This window comes from Canis lupus, chromosome 15 (assembly GCF_003254725.2).
Source record: "Canis lupus dingo isolate Sandy chromosome 15, ASM325472v2, whole genome shotgun sequence".
NCBI lineage: Eukaryota > Metazoa > Chordata > Mammalia > Carnivora > Canidae > Canis > Canis lupus.
In genome coordinates, this window is record NC_064257.1 from 44,451,490 (window position 1) to 44,472,295 (window position 20,806).

General features: G+C 42.0%; 1 protein-coding gene and 1 long non-coding RNA gene across 10 annotated transcripts in view; one reads left to right on the forward strand and one right to left on the reverse strand.

Moving 5' to 3' along the window:
* The window catches only part of LOC112654374 (uncharacterized), a 32,689-nt gene extending 25,945 nt beyond the window's left edge, over window positions 1-6,744 (forward strand). The window contains exons 2-4 of one of the 2 annotated variants that reach the window (XR_003132961.3): window positions 637-781; window positions 3,265-3,442; window positions 5,148-6,744. This is a non-coding gene — a long non-coding RNA (uncharacterized LOC112654374). The remainder of the gene's footprint in view (window positions 1-636; window positions 782-3,264; window positions 3,443-5,147) is intronic. The other variant, XR_003132962.3, reaches the window with a different exon arrangement.
* ZNF827 (zinc finger protein 827) overlaps window positions 1-20,806 on the reverse strand; it is a 166,937-nt gene that overhangs the window by 102,957 nt on the left and 43,174 nt on the right. For all 8 annotated transcript variants that reach the window (XM_025438833.3, XM_025438835.3, XM_025438837.3 and 5 more), the window contains exon 4: window positions 15,635-16,115. In XM_025438833.3, the coding sequence (XP_025294618.1) occupies window positions 15,635-16,115 (481 nt within the window). The remainder of the gene's footprint in view (window positions 1-15,634; window positions 16,116-20,806) is intronic.

Genomic DNA, 20,806 nt, shown 5'->3' on the forward strand with positions numbered 1-20,806 from the left:
CCTTCTCAATGAAGTCTACCCTGACCATCCTGTTCAGAACTGCAATTCCCATCCTATGGTATTCCCAATCTCTCTTACCTTACTCTTATCCTCCTTTTGCTCCAAAATACTTATCACCTGATAACTTCTGGTTAAGGATTGAATTGTGCCCACCCCCACCAATTCTTTTTTTTTTTTAATTTAAATTCAATTAGCCAACATACAGTATATACTTGGTTTCAGATGTAGTGTTCAATAATTTATCAGTTGCATATAACAACCCAGTGCTCATCACATCATATGCCCTCCTTAGTACCCGTCACACACCTGCCCTCCAGCACCCCTCAGTTTGTTTGCTAGAATTAAGAGTCTCTCATGGTTTGTCTCCCTCTGAGGACTTCCTATTCAGTTTTCCCTGCCTTTCCCTATGATCCTCTGCACTGTTTCTTATATTCCACATATGAGTGAAACCACACGATAATTGTTTTTCTCTGATTGACTTATTTCGTTCAGCATAATGCCCTCCAGTTCCACCCCCATCAATTCTTATGTTCAAGCTCTAACCCAGGATGTGGTTGTATTCTGAGATAAGTAATTAAGGTTCAATGAGGCCACAAAGGGGGGAGATGTAATCCAGTATGATTGATGTCCTATCAGAGACACCAGGGATGCATGCACAGAAAAGAAAGATCATGGGAGGACACAGCAAGAAGATGGCCATCTTCAAGCCAAAAAGAAAAGCCTCAGGAGAAACCAAACCTGCCAACACCTTAATCAGACTTCCAGCCTTGAACTGTGAGCAGTGAGTTTCTTTTGTTCAAGCCACCAAGTCTTTGGTATTTTCTAATGGCAGCCCAAGCAGACTCAATATATACCGTATAACTTTCTTATTATTATGTTAGCCATTATGATCTGTTCCCTTAACTCAAGAGTAGGCTTCAAGAAGGCTACGATCTTTGTTTCAACACTGATGTAACTTGAATGCCTCGAACAGTGCCTGGCACATAGTAAGTGCTCAATATAGATCGTGGAATGAATAAAATATGTTGGCTACAAATTAGTGACATCTGATGGTGCTTCACAATTACCCATGGGAAACAAAAAGTAAGAATCCCAAAATATTCCACCAAAGGTAATCAGAAGTGCTTTCCCTGGATCTGATCCTTAGACTGGGAATAAGACCTAGAGATAAAAGCTTTGCTATCTATAGCACAGCACTTACCGAGGTGTCTGTGATAATCATTCACTTGGACTCCCACATTACCTAAGGAGGAGTTCAGACAATTTTCAAGAGAAGCACCTAAAATCTGGCTCTTTGGTATGCCTGGTTGGCTCAGTCAGTAGAACATGGGACTACTGACCTTGGGGTCTTGAGTGTGAGTCCCATAGTAGATACAGAGACTACTTTTAAAAAATTAAAAATAAATAAAATAAAGTAAAATAAAATAAAATTTGGCCCTTTGAGGACAGTGCCAGTAGAATCTGAACCAAAGAGTACAGTGATGGTCTCTAGAGCAATCTGCACATATTTCTGACCTTAGCAAGGAAGGTAGCTCCTAAGAGGACTTTGTTTATTTAGCATACTTCTCCCCTTTCAACCATTTCCTGAGAGGGGGCTGGTTCCTGGCCACCTCCTAAAGCTTCTCTCACTCTATGCCTTTCTTCCAGAACACTTTATATAAAATCCTTTTCCAAAAGCATCCTAGTTAGTCACAACAGAGTAATTAAGTGGTGTGTTCTGTTAAGTCTGAAACTTTGATTCTTTGGGAAGCAATAATATTAAGTTATGCACTTTTTTAAATGCTTCTGTATCTTTTATTTTGAAACTTTAAAAAATTCTTTTTTAAAAAAAGATTTTATTTACTCATGAGAGACAGAAAGAGAGGCAGAGACACAGGCAGAGGGAAAAGCAAGCTCCATGTGAGGAGCCCAATGTGGGACTCGATCCTTAACCCAGGATCACACCCTAAGCCAAAGGCAGACGCTCAATCACTGAGCCATTCAGATGTCCCTGAAACTTTTTAAAATTCTAAGGTGAGGCTAGGAAAAAGATAAGAAACTACTGAAGCCCTAGAAGCAAATCCCAATTTTTAGAGAGAGCAACCTTAAGCTGATGCTTTCTAAAGATATAAGTAGCTTCTAGAAGTATTAGTCACGATACATGCTACATAAGATTTAAGAAAAAAATTTTTAGCATTGTTAGTACAACCCAGATTTAACAGAACTTCAGTAAGACACATAGAAAAACAAGAGGCAAACTAGTATGTTGCTGGATTATAAATTTGTAGGTAGCTCATATGTGGTTTTTGTTCTGACAATATCAAAAATGACATAAAACTAGTAGTATGCTGGGGAAATGTAATAATAACTAATAAAAGATCACACACACAAAAAAAAAACCTGTGGGAAATACTCATTTGCCCACGTTTTAATTTCCCAAACACTCTAGGTCTAAATACTAGAAATATTTATACTAAGAATGGTACATAAAGCCTATATTTTAAAATTAATATGATTGAGGGATCCCTGGGTGGCGCAGCGGTTTGGCGCCTGCCTTTGGCCCAGGGCGCGATCCTGGAGATCCGGGATCGAATCCCACATCGGGCTCCTGGTGCATGGAGCCTGCTTCTCCCTCTGCCTGTGTCTCTGCCTCTCTCTCTCTCTCTCTCTCTCTCTGTGACTATCATAAATAAATAAAAATTAAAAAAAAAAATTAAAAAAAAAATTAATATGATTGAATAACTGCCATAGTTTTTTGTTATCTTACTTTTGTTTTTTATCTTACTTTTAAAAAACCCATTCTCTTTCTACAGTAAAGGGTGAAATTAAAGACGTTTCTTCTTTTCTCTTTGGGGAAACTGCTAAGAAAAAAAGGAACCAATCACAATTCACTGCCTAGTCTTTACTTCATTCTGATTAACACAAAGATCTTAGCACATATGGATCTCTATTCATAAAAGACTTTCACTGCCCTCACCTTGACTTCTCTTTATGTATCTTGAGGTTTCCAGATACTCTTTTTTTTTTTTTAAGATTTTATTTATTTATTATTCACAAGAGATACAGAGAGAGAGAGAGGCAGAAACACAGGCAGAGGGAGAAGCAGGCTCCATGAATGGAGCCCCATGTGGGACTCGATCCTGGGACTCTGTGATCACGCCCTGAGCCAAAGGCAGACACTCAACCACTGAGCCACCCAGGCATCCCCAGATACTCTATTTTTAATGCAGTGAAGAAACTCCACTAATCAAGAGGCCCCTTCTCTCTTTGTTCCAAACATTTTAGGATCTGAGCCACTTTGATTATAAATTATGCATATCTGTAAGTTCAAGCACTCAGTGGAGCTGAGCCACCATTTAAAGGAAACAAATCAGCTTTTTGAGGATTTATAAAGGATGCAAGATAAAAGCTAGTATGGGAAAGCCACTGGGACAAAATGATTCCAAGTTTTCAATTCTAATGGGTGAGTATTCATTAATTAAAAAAAAAAACATCTTAGAGCAAAGTGTCATCATTTCACGCTGATATGCCTTCTAAGTGCCCCCTCTGCCTACGACTATTCTCTAAATTTCCTTAAGAATAATGCACACACCTAGCATTTGCATAGTTAACAGGAACTGGTCCTTCCATCAATCACAGGAAATAGGTTTTACTATACGATCTTCACTTAATGAGTGAGGGAACTAGGGTCCCAAGAGGTTAACAGACCAACCCCTCCAAATCACAGAGACACAGACTTCAGGGTTTCTAGCTGAAAATGCACCCAACCTCTCTCTTTTCTCTCCAAGTGCCTTGGAGAGAGATACTATCCTAAGCAGTTGGACTACGGGCTTTCAAAATAAGTGATATGGAGTGAACCAGACTTCATTAGTGAGAAAGGGAAAGGTGGGACATAACCACCCTAAGAGGCACAAAATGACCCTTTTCAGTAGAAAGGAGATCTGACTAAGAACATAGAAGAAGAAGAACGGGCCTTACCATGACTGCTTCTGCTCTGCTTTGTCTGTTCCCTCTGGTGAAGGAAGGGGACACTTTCCTTAAATTTAATAAGACAGAGCCCTCTTTCAGCTCAGAATCTAGCAATTTTGTGAATGCTGAAATGCTACATGAAAAAGGTAGGCCATTAAGAATTTTATTTACCACCTCACCCTAAGGCAGAGCCAAAGACTCCTGGACCTAGAGATTGGTGGTTTTCAAACAGTGTTCCAGGGACTCTTAGGATAAGCTTCAAAGGGTCCCAACAAATGTTCGTTTCAAATTTAAGTTTTTAGGATTATTTAAAGTAATTGAAAATTTAATATAAAAATATGTACCTTCTCTTCTGTGTTAGAATGGACATCACTAATATTTACTTGTGTTGACAAGTAATTCAGTCTGGTATCACTTGTAATGAAGTTCCTCCTGTTATTATAGGAGTAGTAAAATTCTAGTAATATGTCATTAATAAGGAGGTGGTTGGCTATACACTGTTCTTTCAAAAAATTTAAACCTGTGAATGTGTGTCCATGTACAACTATACAGTTGTGGTCTTACTAGAGTCTATGTGCATGCCTTGTATCAGGCTTTCTCAACATCACCACCACTGACCTTTTTGGGCAGGATAATTCACTGTTTAGCAGCATCCCTGGCCTCTGTCCACTAGCTGCCAACAGTACTGCCCGATCGTGAAATCAAAAATTCTCTAGACACTGCCAGCTGTGCCCAAGGTACACCTCTGGTTAAGAACCACTACCCTGGGTAGTGTTCAAGTGGTGGGTGGGTTCCAGGGTGGGTTCAAGTGTATCTGCTTTGGTGAAGCTTCTCATCATGGCTGACTGACAGACACAGATATGTAAGTCTATCTGGGTCTATCATTTATGATGCACTTAATAGGGGCCAGGGGGTATGCTAAGTGTTAAATTATTTGAATTAATTTATTTGATCCTCACAGCAACCCTATTATTACCCCCATTTTGCAGTTGAGAAATCTGAGACTAAGGAGGGTAAATAAATTTCCAAATACCAGTTAATGGAACAACATTGAAGTAGTTAGTATGGAATTACAGGTGGCTTTACTGCATATTGCAAGTGTTGAATTGCTTCTGGCCTAATGACTTGGAATGAGGGAAGTTGCTAAATGCTGTCAACTTTGAAGCAACAATTTTTCATTATTATACCCTTCTTTCCAGCAGCTGAATAAATTTAAAGGCATCTTGAGATACAAAGTGAATTGTTAAAAATCTATTCTTGTTTACCACAACATCCCCATGGAAGTAGTATTTCTGGAAACTGCAATCAGCAAAATAAATGTAGAAATACACTAAAGGTTTATGCTGCTATATGACCTCCCCCCATCATAACGCTAATTCCATGCTCTGTGCTTATCAAATAGCAACTCTGCTCTGATTGCTGGACTTTTTGAGTAAGTAAATGCAATAAATGTGAACTTAAAAAATAAAGTTGTATTAAAAAATACACATTCTCTGTGTTTTATATATTGAGTCGGCACTTAGGATCATGTTTGACAAAATGAATTTATCGTGTAAAAAAAATGGAGTGAAAACCATTATTTTTACTTTCCTTACATCATGATAAGTAAACAGAGGCTCAGAGAATGATACGACTTATTTAAAATCACACAGCTCATTAATGATGGAACCAAAATCAGAGCTCAAATCCCCATATTACAAATAACCACCCAAGTTCCCTTGTAAGTATATGTGAGTACGTATGATCTGGCAGGACCAGGGGTTATTTGAAAACCTGATGCGCTTTAGGTGAGAGAAAAATAAATTACCTTATAAAAGTATAAGGAAAACCAAGATGTAGTTAAATAATAATTAATCATAGTGGAACACTGTTTTTAGATGTTAAGCATATTATATTCAAATAGAACATTTAAAACATGAGCTAAATATTTTTAAATCTTGCTTTCTAATAAGGTAAGCTACTCAATGCCTTAAGTAATTTTATAATTAATGTTTGGTGAAGTTTGAGCCATCTCCTATTTCTCAGTAGGCCCCACCTGGGCTTATCTTTGGACACATTTCGGTATCAATGTCCCCAAATCAGGACCACACAGGTCCCCTATGACAGCTACTACCACTGTACACACAGTGACGAAGGAAAAACAAAACAGGGCAGGGTCAAGGGTATTAACAATGAGCAGTGCCTCAAGAACTGTAAAATAAATAAATAAGGTTTTCCTCCATGAACTAAACTAGCAAATCAACACATAATGAGCAAAAGTAGCTCTCTGCAGTAATCCGCTTAACAGACAGGATATCTCCCTTGTCAAAAGCAGGAAGGACAAGTCCGGGAAAACCAATCAAGTTATGAGTAAATGTGAAAGAAAGCTGTGTTTTAAATTCATTCTATTAACACGTACAAAGAATGAAATGTATGAACAGCAGTGAAGTGATTTTTATGTATGAACAGCATGAAGTGATTTGAGACTAGAAAAAAGAAAACCTAAAGATTGGATAATATATTTCCAACACTCTTCAGGGAAGTTGGTGACCATCTGCCCCAAATGACATCTCCTCTTGATTGTTACACTTGTCATTCTAAATTACCATGCTGACATTCTGGTTTATACATCAGTTTTTAAATTATTTTTGACATTGTGGAATACCCAGAGAGTCTGAAGAGCTCTGGGCTGTAGTAGACTATAAAATGGCCATGATAGGGGGTGCCTGGCTGGCTCAGTCAGTATAGCATGTGACTCTTGACCTTGGGATTGGAAGTTCAAGCCTTATATTGGGAGTAGAACTTACTTAAAAAAAAAAAAAGGCCATAACTATTCCCCTTCCTGAAGCCCCATTCCTTGTCATGTGACTTTGCAGCAACTCCCGTCAAGAGGTGGAGTGCAGAGCAGCCCGGGTGGCTAAGTGGTTTGGCACTGCCTTCAGTCCAGGGCGTGATCCTGGAGAATCCGGATCGAGTCCCACTTGGGGCTCCCTGCATGGAGCCTGCTTCTTCCTCTGCCCGTCTCTCTGCTTCTCTCTCTCTCTGTGTCTCTCATAAATAAATAAGTAAGTAAATAAGTAAATAAGTAACTAAGTAAATAAATAAATAAATAAATAAAGTCTTTAAAAAAAAAAATAGAGGTGGAGTACATTTTCCCACTCCCTGAATCTTGCCTGGAGTCGTGACTTGCTTTGCTCAGTAGAAGGTGGTCAAAATGGTCTTGGGGCCAGTTCTCAGTCTAGCCTCCAGAGGCCTCATGCACTTTTGCTCTCTCCTTTGGAACCCTGCCCAGCTGTCATGTGAATGAGCCTGGGTTAGCCCACTGAAGATAAGAGACCATGGAGAACAGGGAGAAGCCATCCCTAGCTGAGGCTATCCTAGACCAGGCTGGCCCCAGCCCATGTGGCAACGTACCTTAGATAGATGAGTTAGCCTGGAGAGACTCGAAGAAGCACCCTAATCAAACCATGCCCCAAATGCCAATCCACAAAATCATAAACTAAGTCAATGGCTATTATTTTGAGCTGCTACACTGTGGAGTGGTTTTTTACTTAACTGTGTGATGGACTCCAGTTCCTAGTCTTGACCCTCCCAGCTGAGGGCCTGGAACATGGGACATAAGAAGACATCAAGGGACTCACAGCCATCAAGCTTCTCTTTGAACAGCCTGCTTACTTTCCACAGATTACCACTCTGCTCCATCTTCTTTCTTATAATACTAAGAAGCTAGCTGCAAATTTGCAAATCTTTCCTAAGTGAAGTAATATCACAACCTCAGAAAACTTGACTTCCAGAATATGACTAATGGAATATCTTTTTATAATTTGTTGTGGAATGCACTGTGGATGCTATAAAGATAAAGATGTTACAAAAGAAACATTATCTGCCCCCCACACGCACACCATAGCAACTTGAAATAGTTCAAGAGACAAAATTAATCATACACAAGCAATCAAATGAACTATGCAATAATACAACCACCAACCTGGGTGATAAAGACTCTAAGTATCACCAGAATTCACAGGGGGCGATGAGAAGGTTGGCTGTAAAGACCAGAATAACAGGAAAAGGTTTTACTAAAGAAATCGGAACCAAAATATTCTTTGAAGGATGACCAGCATTTGCATGGGGCAAACAGTAGGAGGAAGACAGGAATGGGTCCCTACATTGCTAGAAATTCTCTACAAAGATACAGAACCACTGGGTGGTTCAGAGGAGCATTAAAATTTAAGGATGCCTAGGTGGCTCAGCAGTTGAGCATTTGCCTTTGGCTCAGGCCGTGATTCTGGGGTCCTGGGATGGAGTCCCACATCGGGCTCCCCACAGGGAGCCCACTTCTCCCTCTGCCTGTGTCTCCTCTGTGTCTCTTATGAATAAATAGTTAATTTAGTTTTAAGAACATTATTATTCTTTTTTGAAAAGTTCTTATTCCCCCCCCTCATTTCTTCCCTAACAAGAGGACGATAACAGGGAATTCCACCATCAAATTACCAGACTCCTAGAACAACATGAATGAAGGCAGAGAATAGCAATGAGAGGGTATATACATGAGCTGGTGAAGACTGTCAACATTTTTCTGGAGAGCAGTGAGGATATGGTTCCTCTGGAGAAAGGAGCCAGGCAGAGGCATATCTGATGCAAGACATATTAGAAGAAGAGTTGTTAGAATGAGTTGGAGGGCCTGCGCGGGGAGGCCGGGGTGGAGAAGGCACCAGGGAGGGAGCTAAGAAGGCAAGCTGCCTAGGTGTGAGCTGATGGCCAGGAGAGGCTGCACGTGGAGGGACGGATATATTTTCAAGACACAAAGAATTTAACCAGATTAGTGACTGAATTAGCATGCATTAGAAATGATGCCATGGTTTGGAGCCAAGGAAAATAAACAGTGAAGCAGACGGAGGTCAAAAGACAGTTCGCTCAACTGAGAAAAAAAATTAAGTAATAGCTAATTAAGTGGTCATGAGCCAAGGCTTTGCAGTTCGGCAGAGATGAATCTTTGCTCTCTCCTGTGTAGCTAAAACCTTTTAAGCCTCAACTTCCTCATCTGTAAAATAGGTTTAATATTATTGACCCCCTTCGGGCTTTTAAGAGGGTTACTGGAAAAACATGAAGTTGTGGGCTCAGCAACTTGGCTCACTGTAGACACATTTAATTAGTAAGTAGTAGAAGTAGTAACAATAGTAATAAAGGGCAATAAGTAGAAGACAATGTACTTCTGAGGGAAGGAAGAAAATGGCTTGGATTCAGATTTGCAGAAACAGGCTTTGATAAATTTTCCCAGGAATCTGTCAAGATAAAAAATTAGTCTCAGAGCAATTCTGGAACAGCTAGGTATATTCCATCCAACACTGCGAGGGAAAAAAAAGACCTGGATTCTAGTTGTGACCCTTTTACAACTAATCTCTTTGAGTCTTGGTCTTTGTCTACATGCTTGTCATGAGATGATGTATTTGGGAAAATGCCATACACTGTAATGCCCTACAGAAATATTAGTTGGGGGCAGCCCAGGTGGCCCAGCAGTTCAGTGCCGTCTTCGGCCCAGGGCGTGATCCTGGAGTCCCGGGATCGAGTCCCACATCGGGCTCCCTGCATGCAGCCTGTTTCTCCCTCTACCTGTGTCTCTGCCTGTCTCTCTCTCTCTCTCTCTCTCTCTCTGTGTGTGTGTGTGTGTGTATGTGTGTGTCTGTGTGTGGTGAATAAATAAATAAAATCTTAAAAAAAAATATTAGTCGGCCTTACTGTTACTACTGTTTGCACTAAGTAATTCCTGAAAAGCCTAAAGGAATTAATGCAACTTTCAATGGTGTCTAACATACAGCAGTCAGAATGGCTCCGTCCTGGGGACTGTAACTACACACCAGCAAACAAGGAACATCTAGGTGGCTCAGTGGTTGAGTGTCTGCTCAGGCCGTGATCCCGGGGTCCTGGGATGGAGTCCCATATTGGGCTCTCCATGGGGAGCCCACTTCTCCCTCTGCCTCTGTTTCTGCCTCTCTCTGAGTGTCTCTCATGAATAAATAAATAAAATCTTTAAAAAAAAAAAAAAAAGCAGAGCCAAGTTCAATTGCTCTGTTCCCTTGTTTTGTGATTTGGGGTACAGGCAGCCTAGGGGAGGGAATGTTGGAACCAGGCCCCTTGGATGGATTAGAATCCCAGCTCTGCCACCTAGTAGCAGCATGGGCAAGTCTCTTAGCCTCTGTTTCTTGGTTTCCACCTATAAAATGTGAATCCTCATACTATGTACATATAGAGTGCTTATGTTCAAATGAGTTAAATGGCACAGAGTAAGCACTATGTGAGCGATTGTTAAGGAAAAATAAGAAACAATGAGTAGACGTCATGAAATCTCTACAGAAGTTTCAGTCTGCATGTGTATAACTCCAGGCCTCATTTTCTTGTAATGTCACCTCTTCTTTTGTGACTCTGATCAGTCCTTGTCTCATAGAATAGCAAGTCACTGAAAAACAGGAATCACCCTCTCTCTCTCATATGAATCACCACTGGGGTCAATAAAATCCAAGGTTTCAAAAGGGCATTCAGGCCACCTATACGTATACGGCCCTAAATGTAGCTTTTGACACCAGGAATTTCGATCAATGAGCAGGTGAGTGCCAAGCATGAGAAAAGCAGAGCACAGTTAAAAAAAGAGCCAAGGGGCCTGGGTGGTTTAGTCAGTGGAGTGGACAGCTCTTGATCTCAGAGTTGTAAGTTTGAGCCCCACGTTGGGTGTAAACATTACTTTAAAAAAAAAAAAAATCTTAAAAAAAAAAAGTAAACATGAAATAAAAAGAAGCACCAACTGAAGGAAGGCATAAAGGAAGACTCTTAAAAATAAAACCACTGGGGAAGGCGCTTTTAGGGAAGGGAAGTGGGAGCCCCTGGCTACTGGCGCTGAAATCTTATGGCATGACTGGCACAAGGATGGCATTTACTTACAAGAAGGCTCATTTGTAAAGATGTTTTACAGAAAGCCAATCAGAACCACCAGGCAAAAAGGACTACCTGGTTTACCAAGCATCTTACCCCTCCTTCTCCAGCAGTGCACACAAAGCCTTCACAGGATAGGGCAGAAAACTGTGTGAAATAGATAGAAGCAGAAGAACAAAGGCCTGCAGGAAACTGCAAGATAGTACACAAACACATTCACCAACTCACCTGCATTTATACAAGAAAGCCTCTGCTATTTTATAGCAGAGCTCCTCATATATCAGCAACAATTTGGCCTGTACCCATTTGTAAGTCACTGCCTTAAACATGCCTTCTCTCCTAGTTAAAATTATTTTGGACTTCATTTTACAAAATTAATATAATGTGGGAGACAGTATGAAATTTTTTTTTTGCCAGTTTCCAAATTAAAAATAGTCAAAATGACTTGTATCTTTTATTTTGGAAAACCAGGGACAAAAAGATATTCCCAGCCTATAACTGAGGTGCCAAGTTTCTGTCAACTGCTTGGTTACAATGTGGAGAGTTAGAATTAAATTTTGTATCTTGAAAAGTGTAGCTTTGAAGAAGAGAAATGATGTAAAGGCTGTTGCAAACAACTTTTAAGGCATCTAATGATGACACTCCTAGCTCCTTGATGCTCTAGATGAGTCTTGAGACTTTCTCTAACTGGAGAACACAAAGATGCTTCTTCTAATTCTCCTGTCATGAGGCCCCACGAGGAAAAACAAGGGGCTCAGTGGCCATGAGTCACCCAGGCCTCTTATTTATGTCAACTTTGACCTATGGGGGAATGCCTCAGACTCATCTCACACCACTCACCAGGCCCCTTTTTGTGATCTGAGATAGAAAAGAAGGAAAGAGGGCTTCACTGAAAAAAAACAAAACCAAAACCAAAAAAACACCACAAAACCATAGCTGTACTGAAAAAAACTGTATCAGGTACCAACTTCATATTCCACATCAGTGGGCTTGAGTCCCGGCTGCACATTAGAATCATTTGAGGATTTTAAAGAAAATGCCAATGCCTAGGCCCTTTCCTAGGCCAATTAAATCCTAACTTCTGGGAGTGACCCTGGGCCCTGGCATTTTTAAGAATCTCCCCAGGTAAGTATAATGTGCAGCTGAGTTTACACTCACAGCTGCTAGTTACGGGACAGAGTCTCAGAAGCAGCAGGAACCTAGGTGCTCCACGGTCCAGTGAGTGCCTTTCCCCTGCACGCCCCAGTCACGTGACCACTGGCTCCCTTGCTCTGGCATTCCATGACCTGCCTGGGTCTTCTGGATCCAAGAAGGATCTATGCCAATATACGGGGCTGCAGCCCTCCAAGGCCTGCCTCCTGGGCTGAAACCCCGAGTGAAGTTTACAAAATTATTTTTTCCATCAGTCCAGAAAGCCAGCAGCAGGGGCTTCCCCATAACCTTCCCTGAATCAATCACAGTGTTAAGCCCGGGAGCCTCGGTTCTAGGGAGCAACATCAATCTTCAAAGACTATGGAATGTTAAGTGTTGGCTCAGCAGAGGGATAGCTGACGGATTGGAGAAGGGGTTTGATTTCACCATCACATATACTGGGAAACCTTAAAACAAAGGGGGGGTTGGAGGAGGACTCAGAGTCTGTTTAAACAGCATCCTGCCAGTGAGTTTTTAATCTCACTGGGTTCCATTAAGTCATCTTTATGCTTAGTTTTAGTTGAAGGAGCAAGAAAGACTTCCCTTAATAACCAAGCAAGAAAGAATCAAGTGTTTTCCATCTCTTTCTGGGAAACAAGTAGGTATGTACACGCCTGAATCTGTCACTGTGCGCCAGTTCTGCAGTGATGTGGCTGGCACAGAGACTCACAGACTTGGTGCCCACAAACAGCTGCACCCCACAGAGCGTCCCAGCAGGTGCACGCACAGAGCCCAGCTCAAAAAGTCGTTGCGGGAACAATGCCGCCGTTATGACGCTGAGAGACAAGGCGACAGTAACCACTACTGCACTGCATTTGGTGATGGCAAAGGGCTAGAAACTCGGCCGCAGCTCCCTGAGATCTGGCCTTTTGGTCCCAGGATCACATCCACAGACACAGCCAGGTAGAGCACCACAGTGACAGCAGCTACCAATTACAAGGCCCGACCAACCAGAGAGTTAGTGGAAATTAAAGAAAAAAAAAAGCCCTCCAGAAAACGTATTCCTCTCCTCTTAACATATCTTCTCCTCCTGTGGGCTGCACTGCCACAGTCACTAAGTTTACATTTACATCCGAATATGCACGCACACACACACAAAATTACCGATGCATCTCACTCCCTCTCACTCCCCAGTGACTTTGTAACAGGTTGCTAGGTAACAGTGCATACAAGTCAGGTTTCAGGACCTCTAGTAAGCCACCATAAAATAGCTGCATGGGCCTTTTGCATAAATAGTGTGCATTTGTTATCTGTTTTCTTATGCCAATTGATCAGTCCGTAAATACTCTGACTACCAAACTGTATAAATAAGTCCCATCAATAACTGAGAAAAGAGATCACAGTGTAAGGCTTTGGTGCAGTCTTTCACCCCAACTTTCCGACCAGTTTCTCTTGAGTCTCTCCTCTTTGCAGTGGCAGCGCTCGGCAGGCCTTATCGTATGCTCCCTGAGATTGGGTCTGGAGCTAGTTACAGCCATAGCCCAGCAGGAGTAGGGTATCATACACCAAGCATTTCATCCAAAGACCAATCTTCCTTCATCATCTCTCCCCTTCCTTCAGATTTAAAAACTGCTTGCAGTCTTGGAATAAAAGCAGCAACCCCGTACTAAGAGCTATTCACCCCCACTTAGTCTCTCCCTGTCAAGTAAGGAAACGTCCCGTGTTTAAGCCACACTAAGTGAATATGCCATGTGCATTCCTTCCCTTGGGAGTGCACTAGAGGAGCCCAGAAAAGGAGCCTGCTTTTGCTATAAAATTGGTAGGAGAGATCAAGGAAAAATCCAGAGACTCACACCCTGCACAGCCCCACCCTGCCAGAGGTGAAGCCTAAAGGATTAGCAGTGAAAGGAAAACTATCAGCATGAATTTCCCCACAGTTTCAAAAATGTTTAAATATAAAACTCGAAGATGCTACAAGCTTATTTTGCCCTAGACTGGGGTAGGATAAGGCAAGTGGAGGGGTGGAGAGGAGAGAGGCCCCTGTTCTTCAAGAGCACAGGCTTCCTGTGGCCTGTTTCCAGCAGAGGACTCTGCACTCATGCTGTGGGTTGCTGGACTGGAGCGCCTAGCTGTACCATTCCTGGCTCCCGGTGACTCCCCAGATCATTTCTGACGCCTCATTTCATCCCCCACCTCTCCTCGTTTCTTCCAACTAGCATTGCACACTCCTGAGGGGCAAAGATCTGGGGTGCGGGGAACATTGCAAGAGACCTGACCAGAAGAGTCACTGAGCAAAGGGACTTCCAAGCGAGTGAAGCTGAACCTCTAATTCACCTGGCAATGACATTTAGTGAAATGCGACTCACAGTCCATTTAAAGGAAGGCGGTGACCAATTATTCTCCATTTAAAAGGGTATTGTCAATCTCCAAAGAGCTGAAATGGCATTTGGAAATCATCATGAGGACTGCCATCTTCACTGAAAGACAGAACCAACTCTCAGCCGACCTTTCCCCACCCTCCACATCTCTTTTACAATTTAAAATCATACTTCTAAAAATGTAACGAGTAGCAGCACAATCCCACATCATGTTTTATCATTCCCAAACAGTCAGGAAAAACAGCGCTCCCTCAATAGCACCACCCCCTATTCAACCTCACAACTTAAGCAAAGAAATTGGGGGAGGGGGCGGGGAGGACAAAAAAGACAAGAAACACCATGTATAATTTGATGATGAATGTGATGCCAATTAATAATAAATCTTTATAACATATTTCATCTTCCTTCCAAAAGGCAATGGGGTAGCTGGGAAAGAATATTTTTTAAAAAGTTAGTTTTGTTTTTGTTTTAATTTCAGTTTACATTAGGCGCCTAAAGTAGTCAAATTTATAGAGGCAGAAAGTAGACTAGCGGTTACCAGGGGCTGTGGAGAGGGTGGAATGTGGAATTATTGTTTATGGGTGCGAGGTTTCAGTTTGGGATGACAAAAAAGTTCTGGAGATATGGATGGTGGTGATGGTTATACAACAACAGGAATGTACTTAATGCCAAAGAACTGTATACTTAAAAATGGTTAAAACGGTAAATTTCATGTTAGGTGTATTTTATTTCAATAAAAATTTTTCTAGTGGAAAAAATAATGTAAAGATAATCTTTTTCATTTGCTCAAATTTTGAAACTCTAATTCCTAACAGTTGTCTCTGTATATATGTCCTTTAAAACTCTTTCCGATTAAGGCCTTTATTAACTTGAATAATGCAAAATGAGATATTCTGTACAAGCTTAAAAGAATCAAATGCAGAGACAAGTTAAATATGGCCCAAGGTCACACAAAGAACTGTCACCAACTTGGCTCACCATGTGACCTGTCCCCCACAACAAGAACCCATAAAAATGAAAAACCGGAAGGAAATCAACAACCCCTGTTATTTCTAGACCCAAACTATAGTAATGCCTACTTCCAAAGGACTTCAAAAAAAAAAAAAAAAAAAGTCAAGGAGCAAATTTATGAAAGTGCAAACGATTTAAAGCAACCTTGAAATCATCTAGTACTACCAGCTCACTTTACAGATAAGACTCCTGGTAGAGAAAGAGAGAGAGACAGACAGACAGACAGAGAGGAAGAGAGAGAATATACAACCCTATGCAAGTACCTGACAGCTTCATGAGAAAATCAGACGCCATCTTAACAGAGATGTCCTGGCTGAACAATGCTGATGCACTGTTGGCCACATACTCGGAGGGGTCTTTCAGCTTTGTGTGGTTGGCCGGCCTGTCGGCAGCATTCAGAGTAAAGGAAGTTGGCAGGCCGTTATCTTCCTTGGGTTCCTCCTTCACCAGCAAAGGCGAGACGCCAGCCCCACCCTGGCTAGTCCTCTCTGGAGTGTTGGACGTCATCATGGTCCCCACTAGCTCTGTCCCTCCTCCTTCCCTTTGCTGCCCCAGGCAGGCACTGTCACTGAGGTGGGGAGATCCCTTGACATCTGGGTCTGGGATCTCCTCCTTCACCTTGGCTTCTGTCCTCAGGAAGTGCTGATGGCAACGCATGTGGAGTTTCAGGCTGAAGTGGCGTGAGGAAGTGAAAGGGCATAGCTGGCACTGAAAGGTCTCTCCCCGGTCCTGGTGCTGATGAACCTGATGAAGAAGCAAGAAGAATGAGCTCTCCACCACCTGCTTACAAAAAATGCCTTGTTGTATATCCAGACTATTCATTGACCATTTCCTCACAGTACCAAGGGCTGGGCTGGCCCAGGAAATAAAATCACCAGAGGAGTATTTCATTTCCCTGCTCCAGGTAATGAGGTTTGTCCCTAAACATAACATGGGTCCACGTAGGTTAAGAGCCCATTATTAGAGCCACACTCACAACTGAAGATGCTGTCTGCCAATGGAGGCTGTTTTTAGTAGAACTGTCCTAATATTCTAGTCATCTCATCTCAGTGGGTCTTCAAAGAAAATACAAACCCAGCACAGTGCGAACTTACATAATTACTGGTTGGGGGGTGGTCAAAGGAGGCAACCTGTCAAGTAATTCCTTTCACAATAATAATGAGTCATACGCACCCGATTATTCTCACTTGGAGAATTCGTTATGTTTTGCAAACATAATTTCAATTTTCAAAACACTTCTCCAGGTAAATTAAGAACGTGGAGAATGACATCTCTGGAGTATTCCCGTTTCATAGACAGGGAGACTGAGACCCCAGAGTAAGTGGCTTGAGCAAAATTACATACAGAGCAAGCAAAGTAGAGTGGGAGAAAAACCAAGGTCTAATCCCCACCAAGTATTCTCAGCAAGATGAAACTAATGTTTCCAAATGTGGTTCTATCAGGCTCCAGATTCTGATATCTGCAATGAAAGAATGCAGACTTTTAAATCCAGTTCCTGTCTCACATGCACAGTACCTGTAAAAATTGGAGGAAACTTTTTTCTTCCTGTCCCTACCAAATTTAGTGCTTGGAAAAGTGAGGAAATCATTGCACTGGACTGAGCCAGGCTTGGAGCTGGCAGGTGCTGGTAAGCTTGCAACTTCCCCATTCAGCTCTGCCAATGTACTTCAGTGCTGACCTGCTACACCCTGCTATTTCAGGACTGCCCCTCCCTGGCATGGAAACTGCCAATTGTGGAAATCTGGGCCAAATGATTTGGGGAGTTGTGGGATCTGGACAAACAAGTGATTAGGATTCAAAACCAAAACAGCACCGATACCTCATCGTCCAGCGGTGACCCAAGTAGGATCTGAACCCAGGTCTGACAAAGGTTAAAGGCTAGTTCGTTAATTCACTGCACCACCTGGCCCCTCTGCGTAGGCTTCCTTTCCAAGACAGCAAGTTTTACTACAGCTGTTTATGCATTCTGAATGCAATCCAAGAGCATTATTCATCAGCCAAAACATACTTTTAAATATTGTTAAGTGACCAACAAAAGCAAAGAAATTAAAAGTTAATGGTGAGATCCTGTCGCTACAGCACCCCACTGTGGCTTTTTGAAAAAAACAGCCGAAGACATTCTGGGTCCCCCATCGCATGAATTTCTTTCTCAGAAATAACCATATCAACTTCAATTTAGGTGCAGCAAGGCCTCGCGCATTAAAAGGTTTCCCCTCTGCCAGGTCGGGAGGGGCCGAGGGTTAGGGACGCGCTCATCACTGGCTGTTAACATCACCGATCTCTGTTCTTTCATAACAAAGGGATTTCACTCTGGAGCTGATCGTTTCATTTTGCTTTCTCACAGAATCATGAAGATTCCTCCCCATCTCCTCCACCCAATTTCCACAGAAGCAGGCACCTTGGGGGCTCGGGTCACAGCCCCACAGGACCCTGACAGGTGCTGCCTAAAGCATGCCCAGAACCAGGTGGTAAAGGTCACAGGGGAGACCGCTTCCGATGTCCCGGGAGCAGTGGGGGCAGATTCCATTTCAGAAGCGCCCTTACATCTATCAACCCAGGAAAGGAGCTAATCCAAGAACAGAAGCTCCGGAAGCAGCTTCTGGAAGAAGGGAAGGACAGAGAGTGAGCCCAAGTTCTAAAATCAAAAGGGAGCCCTGGACTGAAGAGTTTGAGCACAAGTATTTTACGTGGCTTCTTTTCCACCAGATCCCAGCCTTGTTATATTTAGTTGTGGAAAAATCAGTGTCGGTTTAAAGGAAAAACAGTGGCCATGGTGTTGACTTTCGCACTTATCATTTTATTTGAGTTACAACTTCCCAAAGGGGCTATATGTCGCATTGGGCCCTTGAAAGAAGTATTCCTACAGTCCTCCTGATGCACTTTCCTCCCTTCTGTCCTGACAGAAAAGCACTTTCCGTTATAACTTTTAATCTCTTTCGCCTAACACTGGCTTTGAGATCCCTCTAAGTCCACTACTGTGCAGAAATGCTTGTCTAAAGCACATCATTCTTTCCAGGCCACTTAGAGACATGTTTATTGACTGGCCATTTTGTACCAAGAGCATCTAAGGGGCGGGAAGTAGAAAGCACTGTTACATCTTGAGGTCCATCTCCCAGTGGTGGCGGGATGAGCATGAGGAAGTTTTGGCAAACATCTGCTCCATGTGCCCCTGTAAGGGACCAGGCTGGGCAGGGAAGGCATTTCCTCAGGAACCACAGCTCCTTAAGTGGCAGGTCCCAGGCCAGCAGGACTCTGTGCTCTGACCCTTGCCCTGTTTCTTGCCATTACTTCCTTAGTGTTCCTTATTTCAGCAGTCCTCACCTTTTCTGTTCAATCTTGGCTTATGAATTTCGCATTTAATTCCTGTATGCTCACTCATCCAGGAAAGTTGTAAAAGACTTAATGGGAATCTAAGATAACCCGGAGGAAGCTGGAGGCATTTACAAGCTCCTTCCTCAGCTGCCCATAAAAACGTTTGCGAGATATACAGAGGGAGGAAAGGCAGTTTTTTTTTTAAAAATTGTACAGTGCCCAGCACCCAGTGGGAACACCGTCAATACTGTCCGTGTTGAACAAATAAAGCAGAATCCCCATTCGTCTTCAATGGGTCTATATCATCAATGTGCAAGGATATACGTTAGAATAGTAACAATGGTTCTCTCTGTGTGATGGGATTGAGGGTCAATTTTAATTTTAGATTCTTGGCATCTACCAGTTTTTAAAAAATTCTCACCATTAAAGATGGATCACAAAAAGAAAAAGGCAGCAATAAAATTTAGAGTAATTTTCTAATCCCACATCATTACTTGATTTTCGCATGTAAAGGCTAACTCAGAGAACTCTTGGGTAACAGTGGCCAGGTTAGCTACGTTAACCGAGTGTGCCCCATGCAGCCACTGTATTCAGTTGCTTCCCGTCCATTATCTCATTTAACCCTTATAACGACTCTGGACTCCAGGCGATAGATCGGATGATTATCTCCATGAGTGGAAAGAAGGCTGGGAGAGGTTAAATGATTAGCCCAAAGTCTCACCACTACTAAAAGTCGTGGAACTGAGATTCTAACTGAGGTCTTTCTGACCACACGCAGCATGAGATCTTAATCTATAGGCGACACTGCCCCCACTTCATAAGCTGACTTTGTTTTAGAAGACCTATTCATAGTTTTAGTCACTGGTGAATGCAGCAGAAGACATCTATTGACAAGACCACTGCCATTATACTCTTATATAGACTGTTGACAAAATTTCTCAAAATTTGAGTATGTCAAATCAAAACAAAAGCATGAACTCTTTAATTAAAGGAAGAAAAAGGCCCATTCGGGAGGTGGAGAAGAGAGGAAAGAAAGACTACACCATTTGATAAAATTAAACTTGCATGAGCCCTTCTCACACTTCCCTTATCAAAAGCTTGAGTCGTAGCTCAACAGGTTAGGACACCATGAGTTTGAATAAAGTAGTAATTTCACACAACTGCTTTATTGTACTGGTTATTGATTTGTTCTGAAAGCATTCTGAGACCCTGCGACCCGCAAAGCCCTGGCCGCTCTCATCTGTGACACTGTCATGGCCGACCGTCTGCATCATCAAGGCACCCAACTCATCTCCCTATGGTTTCAGGGTCAGTAGTTCCTGCTATTGAAAACCCATCTTTTTTTCTGTGGGTTTATAAATAGGTTGTTTTATGTGACCCTGAGCTGAAACCAAGCTTACAAGGTGTCAGGCTAGATGCAAGTTTTCTGCTCACTGAAGCTTTAAATTTGCCAGACCTGATTTCTAAACACAGTGTAAGACACAGTAACGAAAACAAATTTTAGTTTTAAAGGCATTCCTTTTGAAGGCTCATCCTGCTAATGAAATCCACTTTGCAGGTGTAAAATACGAGATTTTGCTTTGGGAAGAGGTGACAGAGAATGAGGAGGGAAATGGAAAAACCAAGTAGGCTCAGTAAAATCCAACCAACCAGAACTCCTGGTTCAATGGATTCTGAAGATGAAAGGCAAGCTACTCCCGGGAGAAAAAGGCAAATGATAGAATACAAATTACATCATGGATTTAATTTTTCTTTTTAATTTTCTAAGCTATCTCCTAAAATCAGGAGAGGTGCTGTCTGAACACACATTTTTCGAGCTACAATTCACAACAATCCCTGATCTATTCAGACAGATTATTAGGCTCCAGGGTTTTGTATAAAAGCAAATATCTCAATTACGTAAATACACTATGCTTCTTATGGCAGGGAAGTAAAAACGTTATAAACAATGTCGACAGCCAAACTATATTGAAAATATCGGTGGGAAAATCAAGGTGTTCAAAGACAGTTATCAAAATTAAATAACCACTACTGAACATTTCGATGTCAGATACTTGGCTAACATTATCTCCTTAAATACTAATGATAACTCTTTGAGATAAACATTATCGTTCTCGTTGAAC